This window comes from Diprion similis, chromosome 8 (assembly GCF_021155765.1).
Source record: "Diprion similis isolate iyDipSimi1 chromosome 8, iyDipSimi1.1, whole genome shotgun sequence".
Taxonomy (NCBI): Eukaryota; Metazoa; Arthropoda; class Insecta; order Hymenoptera; family Diprionidae; genus Diprion; species Diprion similis.
Window position 1 is genome coordinate 27,705,981 of NC_060112.1, and position 17,452 is coordinate 27,723,432.

Consider the following 17,452-nt stretch of genomic DNA (forward strand, 5'->3'; position numbering starts at 1 on the left):
GTTGAATCTCCCTCGTGCTCAGGTATGTTATTTCATATTTCAGTGAAATCCTCATTAATTGCTGGGATTCTGAAAAACAACCTGTACCGAAGATATTTGACTACTCATGAAACTGAAATTGCATGTTCGATACACGCATCGTGTATTTTAATATAACATATATCAGTATACAATTATTACACATAGTTCTTCATATACAATTATAAAATTCAATCAATTATGTAAAATTAAAAATTTATATACAACAATATCAATATACATACTGAAATAGTATTGCTGAATTATCTATTAATACATAGTAACTATATTTATTACTTTACAATAATAACTACTCTTACTGTTTAATCAATAATTTAAAAGTATCGTTACTGGAGATATTTAAATAAAACAACTAAACGAACTCAGTGGTATTTATTATTATATTATTATGATATTTAAGGCTGGACAAGTTTAGTTCGGATCAGGTGGTACTTCAAACTGAATGTACAGTAATTGAATTCAGTTTTCGTTGCTGTCATGGAACTTTCGTATTTTTAGATTTTGCTTATTGAAGAATGCATATCTGTGGGCAAACATGCTGCGGCCAATGGTCGAAGGTACACGAGTCAATGGCTTTTAACGTGTCTGCTCTTGCAAATTCGCAATCCATCGACGTATAATTTCCTGCGGGAGAATCAAATATTACCACTCCCATCCAGAAATACAATTCGAAGATACTTACACATGATTAATCTGAAATGTGGCTTCGACGAACAATTCTTTACAGCTTTCCTGAAAAAAATGCAAACCTTGCCAGAAAGAGCAAAGCATGGAGTATTAATCTTTGACGAAATGCAAGTTCGGAAAAGTCTGACCGTTAATGCAAAAGATTTGACTCTTGTTGGACTGGTAGATGATGGTACCCAGAATAATGACATATCGACAAGTGATCTTGCAGATCATGCATTAGTTTTCATGTTTTCCTCTTTGGGCGCCAAGTTTTATCAGCCAATTGCAACTTTTGCAAGTAAATCGGCAACGGCAGGAGGAATACTTGCACAACTCGTGATACAAGCGATTATAGAAGTTGAGAAGGCTGGCGGCTAATTCGATGCCATAATTTGTGACGGTGCTGCGACCAACAGGAAATTGTGGTCTGAATTTGGAATATCTGGCAAAATAGATCACCCGTCCCATTATTTCCTCAACCCGTATGATGTAAACAGAAAAGTTTATGTACTTTCTGATTCTCCGCATTTAATAAAATGCATTCGAAACCGTTTATACAAGCAGAAAACTCTCAAGGTTATTAAAGCTAGGCACACATGCCTGCATAGTATTATCTTAATTGTAATTAATCGATAAATCTTGATAGGCATGTGAAAGAAATGGTCACCAATTTACAGATTGACGGCGGAGTAGTTGACTGGAATTATTATAAAAACCTATACGACCAAGATTACCTGAACCCAGGCCTACTGAGGGTTTGTCCCAAACTTTCAAGGCATCATATTAATCCTGACAATTGTTTGAAAATGCGAGTTTTCTTGGCAACACAAGTATGAGCTCGTATTTCATGCTACACCATTATATCTAAATACATTTATCACACTTGATACATTTCACCTAACAACGTTAGTTAAAATCTTATGTCCTATATATATGTGTATATGTATATATATATATATATACGGGTCGCAATATATATATATGTATATATATACATATATATATATTGCGACCCGTCAATCGATGCACGCCCACTGAGGATCGTGTCAGCAGCAAGGATGAGGACAAATGAGGCTTACGATACGTCACGAAATTAAAGAATGGTTAAATCGGTGAATCAAGCTGCAAAATAATAATTCTCCGAAATAAACGGAAGGAAAATTTTGTTGGGCGCCAGGTAAGCTGTACCACGATAATCTGAAAGGTAAAAAGGGAAAAAGGGAACTCGGTAGCTCAGTATTTGGCTGAGGGGAGTGGCCGGATAGTGAACGGACAACACACTTTTCTATTATAAAAAAAATTGCCCAAGAGTAAAGGTAACGAAATGTTAGTTTATTAGCAGGGACGGAAGTAGGTCTCAAAGTTACCTAGGTCGTACACAGTCCTTGAGGAAGAGTGGTGACAAAAACAAAGGATGGTTTAAAAGACTCGATACCGGAAACGGAAATAATAGCGTAACAAAATAAAACAATCTTCACTGATTGAAATACACGAATGATAGAAAGAAACTCGTAACCAAACAAGGATAGTAACTTAAATGACTGTAAACAATCTTCGTTGAGTAAAATACAAGAAATCTTAAACTTAATATCACGCGAGAATAATAACGATAACTCGAATTAAAAGACAATCTTCGATAAATAAGATACAAGAAATCTTAACGGAATAAGGTACGGAACCAACGCAACGTGACAGCTGGTGACGAAGGACTCGATATAATGCAAAGGAGCCGAAAACGGGAAACACAGCGTCAGCTGTCACAAGACTAGAACTCGTCTAATTACAAAGTAACAATACAAGAGTCTTAACCTTAAATTATGACCGGTAACAATATTTTAAACGATACAAGATATTCACTTCTTGCGCACGCGTTGTATCTACCTTAAAGGGGAGCGTACGGTTACGCGGCGCACGACACAACGGGAAGAAAGTACGGTGGCGTAACCATCCAGGGAGCGCTCGATTTGTAACTCGACAGCTCTCGAAAGGCACAGTGGCGTGGCGGCTTCGGTTCTCTGCGATGTTTCGATATATCGGATCCAGCGCCACGCGGTGGCGGGAGATAGCGCGGGGACGATTCAAACAACGACGCCACAAAGATGGCCGCAACCGACGCTATTGCGTAATATTACACGGGTGTTGCGCAATTATATAAGATGTGATTTTTGATGAACGGCCGCAACCGACGCTATTGCGTAATATTACACGGGTGTTGCGCAATTATATAAGATGTGATTTTTGATGAACGGTAACACGATAACGGGATCCAATACGATATTTAATTAAACGAGAGCAACTATCGAAACGATATTTCTTCACGGTATCGCGGTTAAGTTACCCGAAAACACAAAGGACTAGAATGACGCCGTCGCCACGCGGACGCGGGGAGAGGGGGCCATGCAGGGTAAAATTAACAGCAAAAAAATTCGGGAACAAAAGTAAGGAAGTAAATAATTGGTTAGGCTCGTCGAAATGGTCATTGAATAAATTAATAGGCCACACGAAAACCCGAGATACGGAAAATTACGACCCAAACGGTCACCAAGACAAAAGATAAGCAATTGCGTCTCGGGGGTTCGAGCGGTAACAAAAGCTCACTTACGTTAGTCGAACAGGATCGGTGTTCTCACACACAATAATTAGAGTTCTGGGTTCACAGACTCACAAATGACACAAAAAGAAACGTTAAAAAAAAACGATAAAAAGGTAAAATGCGGTAGCAAAGAAGGGAACGATTGAATGAAGAAACGATATAAAACTCGAAAAGGCAGCGAAGACCAAAACACGTCTGATCGGCTCAAGCCAAGATGCAGAAGTAAGTCGTTCGGGGACTCTTCCGCGCAGCGTCGTAGTTGCAACGGCGTTGTTTGCCGAACTTCTTTTTCGGGACGTCGGTTGGCAGCACCTCCTGGGCAGGTCTTCTGGCAGGCCTCACAGCACTCGCAGCTTTCGCCGTGCCTAACCCCTTTAAGATGCGTGGGCGGTACTTTCAGCGGTACTGAGCCAGTAGAGGGCTCTTTAACGTTCACCGACGTTGTTGGTGAACATCACATCACGGCCTTGGACCTCCCTCCTGAATAATCTGGCCGAACTTTTAATTTCTTCGGACCAGGGCGACGAAACAGCTGAGGGGGTATGGTTTCCAAGTGAGCCGATTCGCCCAAATTTCTCGGCTCCGTGGATGATGTAGTAGGCGGCAGCCTCGTAGCTCTCCGGAACATATGCGGGGGAGGCACGGGTACTAGCTGCGAGGCGTTGAGCCACCTGTCAGGACGATTTCATCCTCGTAGATGTACCCTTGGCGTTGTCGAATTGTCGGTAGCTGTTCTTTTCCCTCCTCTCTCCCTCACCGCCTTTATCTCTCAGGATATCTCGGGATAGGTGGGAAGAAGGGGAAACAAAATCGAAAGAAATTAGTAACAACACTTAAAATTACATGTATGACCATATCGACTGCCAATAATCCTTGCTGCCCTTTCACGATAACGGGGATATCGGAGGTCATATAACGCGGTGCAAATCGCCGTGTTACAATATATATATATATATATATATATATATATATATATATATATATATATGTATATATATATATATATATATATATATATATATTATATACAGATATTCAGTAATAGTGTTGCGGCGGGACTAAGATTTTACCGAGGTAAGAACGTTCAAAAACTCCAGGGATCTGAAAGCACCGAAGAATTTACACTAAAAATAAACAATTTGTTTGATGCGTTGAACCGAAAATATCCAGCGGAAGGAATACAGAAGGGCAGCAAAGAATTCCAAGTACGTACACCAATTGTAATTAAATATATTACAATAGGAACTCAGCTTATTGTTAGTATAAGTATGTCGGTATCAAAATCTAGAAAGTAGTACAGCTGAATGCTTATCATCAGCTTCTGATCTTGTAACAAACTATCTCTGTGTATATTGTTTTTCACAAATAAATAATGCGTCTGCATCATATATTAATTTAGATACTACAAGATTCTTTAGAGTGGCTGAATAGTTGGGAGCGTGAATTGATAAACGGAGTTATCAACCCTCTGCAATTCCTTACCCTAACGACAGCAGAAGGTTTGCGTGTCACGATATTGTCAACCATTGATCTAACAAATTACCTCCTGGATACCTGTCAATTTGAGTATGTACTGACAGCTAAAGCCAACCAGGATCGTCTAGAGGTACCCATATTAGGATCATTTTCCTGCTTCGAATACCCACGAACATTCAAACAATTCAATTTTCCTAACACTACACCAATTCATTTCAGCAATTTTTTGGCATAATACGTCAGGCAGGATGCCAGAACGATCATCCAACACTGCCTACTTTCTTACAATTATATAGAATGCTTTCTATTTACAAATTATTGAAAGCGCCTCGATTTGGTAACTGTACCGTTCAAGATGAGGAACAGAGACCCAACATATCCATAAATGATATAAAGTCCATATTCCAAAATAATGATGATAATAATTCATCATATAGATCCAGTCATGTTGAACACCTAAAGCAAAAATTAAATACCATAATCAATGAAACTGACTTCGAATGTGAAGACATTATTAATGTAGAGCATGATTACGCTCAGTCATCAATTGTTTATTGTATTATATATTATGTCACCGGATTCATCTGCCGCAAGATGACAAAAGTGACTACGTGTGAGACGTGCCAAATTTTTTTTAAAAATTAACAAACTGGTTCTTATTGCAGTACCAAAGAGGCTGATCTAGTGAATATAAAAACTAAAGGACGTCTTATACACCCGAACATAATTTTATTCAAACTGTTTCAGACGGTCGAAAGTATTTTTGAAAAACATTTTAAGGACGGTGTATCTGATTTATATCAGGCGACAGTTGACGATGCTCTGATGAATTGTAAGTTTTCATTTCCATGTGATTTGCATAAAGAGGAGGTTATTGCATATTGTTTGCACTACTATACAGTTATGAGAATGCGGCAATCGACAAAAATAAAAAGTCGTGAAATGGTCAAGACGAGTAGGGTTAAAAAAAGCAAGCTAAACTGTACTCTACGTAAAAAAAAGGCCAATTTTTTACATGTATTTAAACATAATAACAATATTATACGTAATACATGATTAATTCAGTGTGATTACTTTTCTTTCATCGAATAAGTGTTCCCATGGAATTTTATTTAATCCTGGGTCTTTTTATTCATCATGCATTTCATTTTCACTAACATATTGTCACTATAGTCACGTACATTCACAATACAATTTTTTTCTTTTTTTGAATATGAATGTATTCATGTAATTTTCAGCAGCAGATTTTATTTTCCACATGCAAACGTCAAACTTTCGTGGATACTGTCTGCTAGATCGCCGCCATTATTGTTTACCTCATCCTTGTCGACGCATGAGAACCTGGCAGATTTTCGCCGTACTAGGATGAAATAATCACAGAGCTGTATACAGGGAGTATAGGGCAGTTGGACCACCTCTTATTATTACACCGTGGAGAAGAGTCTGAAAACTCGCTGCTGGCGCCCTCCCCCACTGGCAGTGGAACCTCTGGAGGAGGTGCAAAGAGTAAGAGGCCGCTGATAGAGGAAATATCGACACCTCCAAAAACAGTGCCTACAAGTCAAGCGGAACGAGCTCCCGAACCGCAGAAACCGAGGGTGAGATGCGTGGAGGAGATGCCACAAAGAGGAGACATTCCGGAGCTGCTGACAGTGATACAGGAGCTAAACAACAACGTAGTAATACAGACGGTCAATATAAATGAATTGACAAAAACGCAGAGAAACCTATCGGAGGCAATGAGGGAAATTGTCCAAAAACTATTAAAAGCATCGGACAAAAACTTAGAGGCAGAGAGGATGCGATTGAGACGATTAGAGGTAAAGAGAAAAAATAAAGAAAACAATATGGAGGTAGACTCAAATCACACAAGTACCGATAACTTGAGCATTTTAGAGGTTAAGAGGGTAGTCGCGGAAGAAACAAACTTGCAAAAGATAAATATTAAGAGGGATTACAAACTGACACAGAAATGGAACATAGACATTTGGTTAGACTACTTGAAGTCCGAATTAATGAGTAACGATTTGAGTGACGTGATAGATGATAGCTTTAGGGGTCCGACTAATCTGTCAGAGGAGTCGGAAAACAAGAGAAAAAGTTTAGTCAGAGACATAATTATAAATCATATAGATGAGTGCTATCATAAGAGGATCCTTAATGTTAGAGAGCCAAAAGAGATTCTAGAGAAATTAATGACATTTAAGACGACAGAGCTAAACGTCACACACACTTCTGTTAGAGCAAAACTGCACCAAATTAAAATGAAAAGAGGAGAAAAAGTAGACGATTTCTGTCTGATTAGAGCGATTAGAGCTGTGCTGGTGGGATACAAACCGACAAGCTACGTGCTTTGGCATCTGTAGTGTACTACATTATCGATGTTACCGACTAATCAAACGGGGCTAGTTTGCTTTGTATAGCGCCTTTGTGTTTAGCGTACCTGACGGATACACTTCCTGCCTCCAATGGGCCCCTCCCATATGATCGTTGTAAAAGACACACGTGTTCCTCGTCAGTTCTTATAATAAATATATATCTAGTAATATGCAACAATTAATCTGTGTAATTTATTGACTAACGACGCACGGACACCACAAATGGCGACGAGGGTAAACTTGAATAATAATTGAAAGAGTAATTAAAGAGACTAATTCGCGAATTACGGAGTCAAGAATAAACGTGCAATAATGACGGAAGCAGCGATACGGCAACAGTTGGCTGAAATTGAGGAACAAAAAAGACAATTGGAACAGCAGCGATCACAAATTGCACGTGAGCATCAACGAATGGTAGAGGAAAGTGCGACTATTACTAATGCAAGGGCGCAATTACGTGAAGCTACAGTGTATTTGTCGGAATTGAGGCTGTGATGTACTCAGATGAAATAATAATTAATATAATACGAATCACATTCAGTCAGGGTTTATTGATGCTCACAGTTTACAGGTCGAACTAAGACTGAGGTCACTTATACCTAGGATGAGAGAACGAGTAAATTCGTAGCTATTCATGAGTTCCAATCGTACCAATATAATACATTACAGACCTTCCCGTCTAAATTAAAAACGTATATAAAATTTAACTGTTAATAATTTTTTTTTTTTAACTATCTATATTCACAAATTTATCTTGCTTACGGACTTACTCACTCTCTTCTCTCTTTGATTCACATTTAAATCAAGATCTTTCTTAAGATACGTTTTGCGAACATTTTTTGCTGCAGTCCTATTAGATTTAATGTTATTTGAAACACAACCAGGATGTCGCTTGTTTAAATTCTCTTTAACTACCTTTTCTTTCTCTTGCAAGTCAACAGTCGTTGCTCCTTCTACAAAACTCAGGTTTGTCAGTTCAACTTTTCTATTATTACTATCAGGCAAATTTCCTTTCTCTAAATCCTCCAATCGTCTTCTCATCTCTCCTTCTTCATAAACAATTTCTTCCAACTGTCTCTCATAAAATCTACCCGTTTTAAGTAATTGATCAACATGCCTTTTCCACAAAACATCTTCAACATTTTCCGGCTTACAAATATAGGTTCTATCACCTAATTTACTTGTTATACAAGCTTTCGTCCACACTGGTTTATGCGGGTTTCTATAATCTCTAGCATAAACAATCTCACCCACTTCAAACAAAACTTCTCTCTTGCCGTGAAAATATTGAACTTGTTTTTCTCTCATTTTATTTACAGTTTTCATATTTAAAAAGTTCAATCTAGTCTTAACATTACGTCCTAACATTAATTTTGCAGGTGTTTCACCAGTTGTCGAATGTGGTATATTCCTATAACTAAATAAATACCGACTAATTAGGGTCGATAACTTAATCGATTTATTTTTATTTTCCAACAAAGCTCTTTTGATACCTCTTTTGAATGAACCAACAGCATTTTCTGCTAACCCATTTGTTGACGGATGGTATGGCGCTGATGTTTCATGAGCTATAAAATTACTTTTGCAAAAATTATTAAACTCCTCAGAAGTAAGTTGCAGACCGTTATCAGAAATGATTAACCCGGGTAAACCAAATCTCGCAAAACACTCTTTCAATTTCTCAATAGTATTTGTTGAAGTTTTTTTATTCATTTCAAAAATTTCCGGCCATTTAGAATAAGCATCTATAACCAGTAAAAATTCCTTGCCTTCAAACGGACCAAGAAAATCAATATGAATTCTTTCAAAAGGAAACGTGGCTTCACGAAACTTGATTAATGCAGCTTTCCCTGGTGCCTTAGCCAACGACATACAAGCACTACAATTTTTAGCGTACGTCTCGATGTCTTTGTCTAAATTAGGCCACCAGAAATACTGTCTGGCTAATGCCTTCATTTTTACAATACCCATATGAGTACTATGAATCTCTTCAAGCAATATGGATCGTAATTTTTCTGGCACTATGACTCTGTAACCCCACATAACGATACCATCTTCCAAACTTATTTCATTAGCTCGAACAACAAAGGGTTTGAATTCTTCACTAGTACAATCAGGCCAACCATCCCTGGTATACAAATAAACCTTGCTTAAAATTCTATCACGCCTTAATTCTTTCTTTATCTCATCAGCTGAAACAGGTACTCGATCTTCTACCAAAAAATGAAAATAATCTCCCACATCTACTTGACCTTGCTGAACTTGCAATGGAAGTCGAGACAATCCGTCTGCACCACCATTGCACTCTCCTTTCACGTATTGAAATTTATAATTGAAACCACTCAAAAATAAAGCCCAGCGCTGCAAACGCCCCGCAGCCAATTGTGGTATTCCCTTATTCTCACCAAATAGTGCCTGCAATGGCTTGTGATCTGAACACAAAATGAACTCGTTACCTAATAAATATTGGTAAAACTTGTTCACGGCCCAATAAATTGCTAACGCTTCACGATGAATAACAGAATAATTCTTTTCAGCTGAACGCAAAACTCGAGATGCATAACTGATAGGCTTTTCAGAACCATCAGGTAGAATGTGTAACAAAACCGCGCCTATTCCAACCTTAGATGCGTCACAAACTAACTTAATTTCTAAGCTTGGGTTAAAATGTATCAAAAATCTTTCAGATGACATTTCCTTTTTAATTTGTCGAAAAGCTTTTTCACATTTTTCCGACCAGTCAAAAACTTGAGTCTTCAACAACTCATATAGTGGAGCTAAAATCTCTGAAATTTTCGGTACAAATTTAGCATAATAATTAACCATGCCAACAAAAGCCTTCACTTCTTGCACATCAGCTGGTCTACCTACATTAACAATTGCTGCCACTTTTTCAGGGTCTCTTTTCAATCTATTTTTATCAATTATATGACCCAGATACTTAATTTCTGATAGCATAAACGAGCATTTCTTAAAATTCAATTTAAACCCTGCGTTCGATAATCGCTTAAAAACTTCTTTCAAATTTGCCAGATGATCTTTTTTATCTGTCCCAGTAACTACAATGTCATCTAAAAAATTGATAACACCTTTAGCCCCCAATAACACTTTTTCCATTATTTTTTGGAAAATAGCACAAGCTGGTTTAACACCAAAGGGTAATCGGTTAACATAATAAATTCCTCTATGTGTCGACCAAGCCAGAAGCTCTTTCGAGTCCTCCGTTAATTCCAGCTGATTATAAGCTGCCGTTAAGTCTAATTTTGTAAATTTTTCTCCGCCACTCAAAGCTGCAAAAAGTTCTTCAATACGCGGAAGTGGATGTTTAACATCCTCAACCGACGGATTAACAGTGATCTTATAATCCGCACAGAGTCTAATATTTCCTTCACTTTTTAAAATAGGAACCAACGGAGTACCCCACGATCCATTACTTTTTAAAGTAATAACACCTTGAGCTTCTAACTTGTCTAATTCATTATCCAATTTCTTTTTCAGAGCCAACGGTACCGCTCTAGGTTTGATAAAAATTGGCTTAACTTTGTCTTTTAATTTAACTTGCACTTTCTCAAATTCATACTTCCCTAACTTACTTTCAAATAAACAAGAATACTGAACCAAAAGTGCTTTAACTTCTTTATCTTCCTCAACAGCATTAATTGAAGCAATATAAAATCCTAAGACTTTCATTAAATCTCTACCCATCAAAGGTCTACAGCCATCTTTAACAACCACAAGACTACCTTTAGCTTCAGTTCCATTTTTACATAATTTTACAACAATTTGTCCAATCGGCAACATAACTGTACCATCATACATTCTCAATTTAACAGTTGTTTCTTCCAAAATACAATGAGAAAAAAATTCCTTGTAAAATCTTTCTGGAATAACAGATTTACCTGCACCGGAATCAATTTCCATCATAATAGGTGTTCCTTTAATTAAAATTTCTACCATTTCTGGTTCAATCAATTCCACGTCACTATTTATTCTAAGCATATCATAAACTTCCTCTAAACAATTTTCATTGATTTCAATAAAGTTGTTATCTGATCTCTTTTCTTTACAAACTTTAGATAAATGCCCTACTTTTTTACAATTTTTACACCGATAACTTTTATACTTGCATCTTGCAAAACTGTGCTTAACACCTCCGCAGTACCTACATTTAAGCTCACTTGATTGCCCTTCGTGAGTTTGTGATGCACTTTTCTTCTTAATATCCTTGTTGTATTGAACCACCTTCTTCGGAATTGATCTGCTGTTGTTCGAGTAAATCTTGTGTAATTCCAATGAACTGGACTTAGCTGCCGTTGTTAAAGTCGCCTCCTTATTCCTAGCCGCTTCCAAAATTGTATTTAATGTCGCTGTAGATTCAAGTTCACATACTCTGTCCAAAACCGGACCTCTTTTTAAACCAGTAACAAATTTGTCTTTAATTTTATCGTCTAAAAGAGAACCAAATTTACACGTGATAGCTTTACTTTCAATTCGAGCATACCACTCATTCACTTTTTCAAACTCACTTTGCGTTAAATGATAAAATTCAATTCTTTCTTTGAAAACGGAAACTCTTGGCGCGAATTGTTTATTCAAAATATCACAGAGCTCACTATATGGTTTGGTTGAGGGTAAACAAGGATCACACAAATTTTTCAGCACTTTGTAAGCTTCCTGACCAATCAAGGTTATCAATACCGCTACTTTCCGGTCCTCAGGCACGCTGTTAGCCACAAAATATTGATTTAACCTTTCTTCGTATAATTCCCAATCCTCACCAATACTAAACTCTGACAACGAGCCAATAGTCGAAAAAAAACTAACACTAGGTGTTGATACAGCTTGGACTGTGTTTGGACTTTGAACCTGGCTTGACTCTAAAACCGTTGAGTTTCTCCATCTTTCCTCAACTTGTTGCTGTCGAATATTAAGTTGTTCTTGTTGCGCCATCAATTGTTGATGCTGTTGTTTAAGTTGATCTTGCCACTTTTGCAATTGAGTCTTTAAATTTTCCTGTTCAACCTGTTTCTGTTCAAGTAAAGTTTGCTGTTGCAACCACTTTGCCTGTTCGGCTTCTAATTTCCTTTTATCCTCACTTGACATTTTGAGTTTAAAAGTTTAAAAATATGGGTTTTTAAAATAAAATTTGTGCATATAACACACCCACTTCCTTTTTAAATAAACATTTTACCTCGTCGCCAATTAATGTGATGTACTCAGATGAAATAATAATTAATATAATACGAATCACATTCAGTCAGGGTTTATTGATGCTCACAGTTTACAGGTCGAACTAAGACTGAGGTCACTTATACCTAGGATGAGAGAACGAGTAAATTCGTAGCTATTCATGAGTTCCAATCGTACCAATATAATACATTACAGAGGCAAAATATGGCGTCCACGACCATGGGTCAAATTGGTCAGTTAAAAGAATTTGACATGAAAGAAGACTTCGAGCTATGGATCGAACGTTTTGAACAATTTGTTATAATTAATAATGTAATAGAAGTGAAGCAAAAGTCGCTATTTTTAACATTAATCGGTACACAGGCTTATTCATTTATACGAAATTTGTGCGCGCCGGTTTTACCGTCCGGAAAGACATTAAGCGAATTGCGTACAGTGTTGAAAGGACACCTACAGCCAGCACAAAGTGTAATAACAGTTCGTTACAAATTCAAAGAGTGCCGTCAAGAGGACAATCAGAGTATTAAACAATACTTAGCGAATTTAAAGCAAATTTCAATCTTGTGCGAGTTTGGAGACAATCTTGAGTCCAGTTTGCGTGACCAGTTTGTATGGGGACTAAAAAGTGCTGCCATTAAAAAACGATTGTTAGGTGAAGCTGGCCTAACATATCACCGGGCAGTTGAGTTGGCAACAGCGCTCGAATCGGCGGCAATAGATGTTGTCCAGATGGGTGGTTCGACATCGGATAAAGGTCAGCCTTTCCACAACATCAGGACGTACCCGAAATCAAAAACATGGAACCAAGGACGCCACGGTTCGGATTTGTCAACAACTTGTTCGTGCTGTGGGAGACGGAATCACCAGACAAAGGACTGTAGATACAAAAGGTTTCGTTGTAACATATGTAATAGACAGGGTCATTTAGCCACAATGTGTCACAATAAGAGTAGCAATCGTAATCAGAACTTTAATGTGAGCAAAGGGAGAGCTTGTAAGAATAACGGTAATTTTGCGAATTTTAAAGGCAAGGAAAATTTTAAAAAGAAGGAAAATCATAATTTTATTGACGAAGCGCATGATTTTGAGGACGATTTAGAAACACTTTTTCATTTAGATGATGATGATCAAGGAAAAATTGTAGAGAGTAACGTAGCTAAAACTGCGCCAATTTTAATAAAATTAAAGGTTGAAAATGTTATGTTGAATTTTGAAGTTGATACGGGCTCTGCAATTTCAGCTATTTCAGAGAAAATTTATAAAGAGGCCGAAATTTTGAAACGGTTGGATTTGTTACCGACAAAACGTTACTTTAAGTCATATTAGGGAGATATAATGGTTCCATTGGGCTTGTTAATAGTTAATGTAGAATATAACAATGTTAATTTTAAGAATTTTGAAATGTTTGTGTTTAAGGGCAACAGTACACCAATCGTAGGTAGAGAATGGGTGCGGAATCTGGGTTTGTTTAAATTGAATTTTGGGGAACAATCTGACCACGGAATCAATTACTGTCAAGATACTAAATTTGCAATTGACGAGGTGATGCATGAATACAGCGATGTATTTACCGATAAGCTAAGGAGATATACAAAAAAGAAATTTAAACTTGAATTGAAAGAAAACGTGACTCCGGTATTTTGCAAACCGAGACCGATACCATATGCTTTATTACCTAGAGTTGACAAAGAGATTGATAGATTGGTTATAGACGAAATTTTATTTCCAGTGGATGACAGTGATTGGGGAACACCTATTGTTCCGATTGTTAAGAAAGATAGCGGCGATATTCGCTTGTGTGGTGATTTTAAAATAACACTGAACCCAAATTTAAAAAAAACAAACACCCGATTCCGCGTGTTCAGGATTTACTTGTTAGAATTAAAGGAGGACAATTTTTCTCAAAAATTGATCTATCAAGAGCGTACCAACAGGTTGAGTTGGACGATGATCAAAAAAATTAGTTGTGATATCAACCCATAGAGGGTTATTTGCGTATAACAGATTATGTTTTGGAGTTTTTCCAGCTCCTGGGTTATTTCAAGAGGAAATGGGAAAGATTTTGAAAGGAATTGAAGGTGTTGTATGTTTTTACGACGACATTTTGATTGCGGGTCAAACACGTGACACTCATGATGAACGATTACAAGAGGTATTAAATAGACTTAGAGACTGCGGATTAACAGCACAAAAAAAAGAAATGTGAATTATTCAAAACTGAAGTACAATTTTTAGGATATGTAATTAATAAGGAAGGTATTCACATTTCTGAACGACGAATTAAAGCAATTTTAGAAATTCCTGTTCCATCAAATCAGAAACAATTAAGAGCTTTCTTGGGTGTGATTAATTTTTATGCTAAATTCATCAAAAACTATTCTGAAATAGTTAGTCCTTTATATGAACTATTACAAAAAAACGTTCAATGGTCATGGACTGAAACTCGTAATGATGCATTTAACAAAGCAAAAAAATGTTTAATTTCACATAACGTCTTAGTTCATTTTGATACAAATTTAAAAGTTAAATTAACGTGTGATGCTTCACCAACTGGAATTGGGGCGGTGTTAGCGCATGTGTTTGATAACGATGAAATCAAACCCATAGCTTTTGCTTCGCGAATGTTAACTAAAGCTGAAAGGAATTACTCACAGATTGACCGAGAGGCTTTGGCAATAGTTTTTGCAGTTAAAACATTTCATCAGTTTCTTTATGGCAGACATTTTGAATTAGAGACAGATCATAAGCCATTAATTCATATTTTTGGAAAAAAAAGGTATTCCGCAAATGGCGGCAAGTCGTCTGCAACGTTGGGCTGTTATATTGTCAGGTTATGATTTTAATGTTGAGTACATTAAAGGAATTGATAATATAAGTGCAGATTTTCTATCTCGAATGAATTCGCAAATTAAAGAGGAAGGGAATGAAGATAGTGAAGAGTTTACATATCTTAATTATATTTTAGATGATATACCAACAATTAATGACCAAATCGTGAGTGAAGAAAGTGAAAGAGATGCAGTTTTGAGTAAAGTTATTAGTTTCGTTAAGTTTGGTTGGCCAAAAGAAACTAGTAGTGAATTTAAATCTTTTGAGAATCGTAGCAGGGAATTGACGATTGAGAATAAGTGTTTAATGTGGGGACACAGGGTTGTTATTCCTTGTACCCTACGTAGTCGAATGTTGAATGAGTTACGAAATTCATATGGGAATTGTGCGCATGAAGTCACTGGCAAGGTCGTATATTTGGTGGCCTGGCATCGATAGAGATATTGAAGAGATTTCCAAGTCGTGTGTTCTGTGTTTGGAGAATGCCGATTATCCTCCTAGAGCTAGATTACATCCGTGGAGTTGGCCAGACGCTCCAAACCAACGACTTCACGCGGACTTCCTTGGTCCAATAGATTCTCAAATGTATATAGTAATTTTAGACGCTTTCTCAAAATGGTTAGATGTTAGACCCATGAGTGATATTACTTCTAAGCAAACAATATTGGTGTTAAAAGATTATTTTACGACGTGGGGTTTACCTGTTAAATTAGTTACAGATAATGGTCCTGCTTTTACTTCAAAAGAATTTATGGAATTTCTTGTGAAATATGGAGTTATGCATATACGCACAGCACCATATCATCCAGCATCCAATGGTGCAGCAGAAAATTCTGTCAAAACCTTCAAAAAGAAATTTAAGATATTAGTTAAATCAGGGCTAGATAAACAAGAAGCCTTGTTTAAGTTTTTGTTCTATTATCGTGCTACTCAACATTCAACGACGGGTTATAGTCCTGCGGAATTACAAACAGGTCGAGCTTTTCGTACGCGTCTAGATTTACTTAGACCAACACTTCGGAATAAAGTCCAAGTAAGTCAAGAAGCTCAACAGCGTAATTTTTGCGGAATTCGCTGTGTGCAATTTGAAGTTAATGAGAAGGTTATGGTGAAGGACTATAGTTCTAGTTCATGGATACTAGCTACTGTAACTAGTAAACTTTCTCCGGTCACATACCAAGTCATAACTTCAAATGGTATAGTTTGGAAACGTCATGTAGACCAAATAAAAAATTGTACTCAAGAAATTAGACCAGTTGTACAAAACGTTGAGATTAAAGAACATCAACCTGGTAGGCTAGGCAATGATAACACGGTAATGCCATCTGTAACTAGAGATAAGAATGTAATAGTAGATAAGGTAATTCAAGAAGTAGAGATAGAGACTGAAAATCACCCAAAACTTGTAGATAATTCTAATGAAAGCTGTGTTATTAATGATAAATTTAGTTGTAAGGAAATACCAAATGTATTAGAGAATAAGTTGATAAATGCGACAAAATGTGAGAGAGCAATTATGTCTAAAAAAAGAAATCCAATTATGCATAAAAATGTAATGACGATACCGACGTTACGACGCTCAAGTCGTACTACGAAACCACCTCAACGCGTAGACTTATAATATTTTGTAATGATGGATGTATCTAGAGAGAGGAAAATTAATGTAAAAGGGGAGGAGTGTAGTGTACTACATTATCGATGTTACCGACTAATCAAACGGGGCTAGTTCGCTTTGTATAGCGGCTTTGTGTTTAGCGTACCTGACGGATACACTTCCTGCCTCCAATGGGCCCCTCCCATATGATCGTTGTAAAAGACACACGTGTTCCTCGTCAGTTCTTATAATAAATATATATCTAGTAATATGCAACAATTAATCTGTGTAATTTATTGACTGACGACGCACGGACACCACAGCATCCAAATTCCAGAAAATTTATAGAGTCTCGGCATGTTAGATTTAATGAGAAAATAGTCTATAAAGACGTCTATAGAGAAAATCAGAAACAGGCAGAGAAAAATGACTGGAACTGGTGAACTCAATTAGAAGAAGAAACATTTTTTTAAATCTCACTTCAAGGGCTTGAATCGTTCCCTTAACAAGGGGCTGACAAACTCGAACATTGCGGTTACCCTCAAGCAAAATCATTTTTCTTCGGAGAGAAAGGAGAGTTGGCAAGAGATAGCCATAGTGGCAGTTGATATCTCTTTGCAAAGAGTCTATTGATTCCGCTAAATCCTCGGTGCATTTAATGTACTCTTCCAGGTATTGAAAATC

General features: G+C 37.0%; 2 protein-coding genes across 2 annotated transcripts; one reads left to right on the forward strand and one right to left on the reverse strand.

Annotated features, from left to right (window-relative positions):
* Positions 1 to 7,783: 7,783 nt before the first annotated feature.
* On the reverse strand, positions 7,784 to 12,258 carry LOC124409156 (uncharacterized protein K02A2.6-like). Its single transcript, XM_046886572.1, has 3 exons — positions 8,473 to 12,258; positions 7,930 to 8,304; positions 7,784 to 7,834 (listed from the first exon to the last, which is right to left on the reverse strand). The coding sequence occupies exons 1-3, from the start codon at positions 12,256 to 12,258 to the stop codon at positions 7,784 to 7,786; spliced, it is 4,212 nt and encodes a 1,403-aa protein (XP_046742528.1).
* A 2,874-nt stretch (positions 12,259 to 15,132) lies between these two features.
* On the forward strand, positions 15,133 to 16,795 carry LOC124409157 (uncharacterized protein K02A2.6-like). The gene is made up of 2 exons (XM_046886573.1): positions 15,133 to 15,482; positions 15,583 to 16,795. Exons 1-2 carry the CDS (start codon positions 15,133 to 15,135, stop codon positions 16,793 to 16,795), a joined length of 1,563 nt encoding a protein of 520 aa, XP_046742529.1.
* Positions 16,796 to 17,452: the final 657 nt, after the last annotated feature.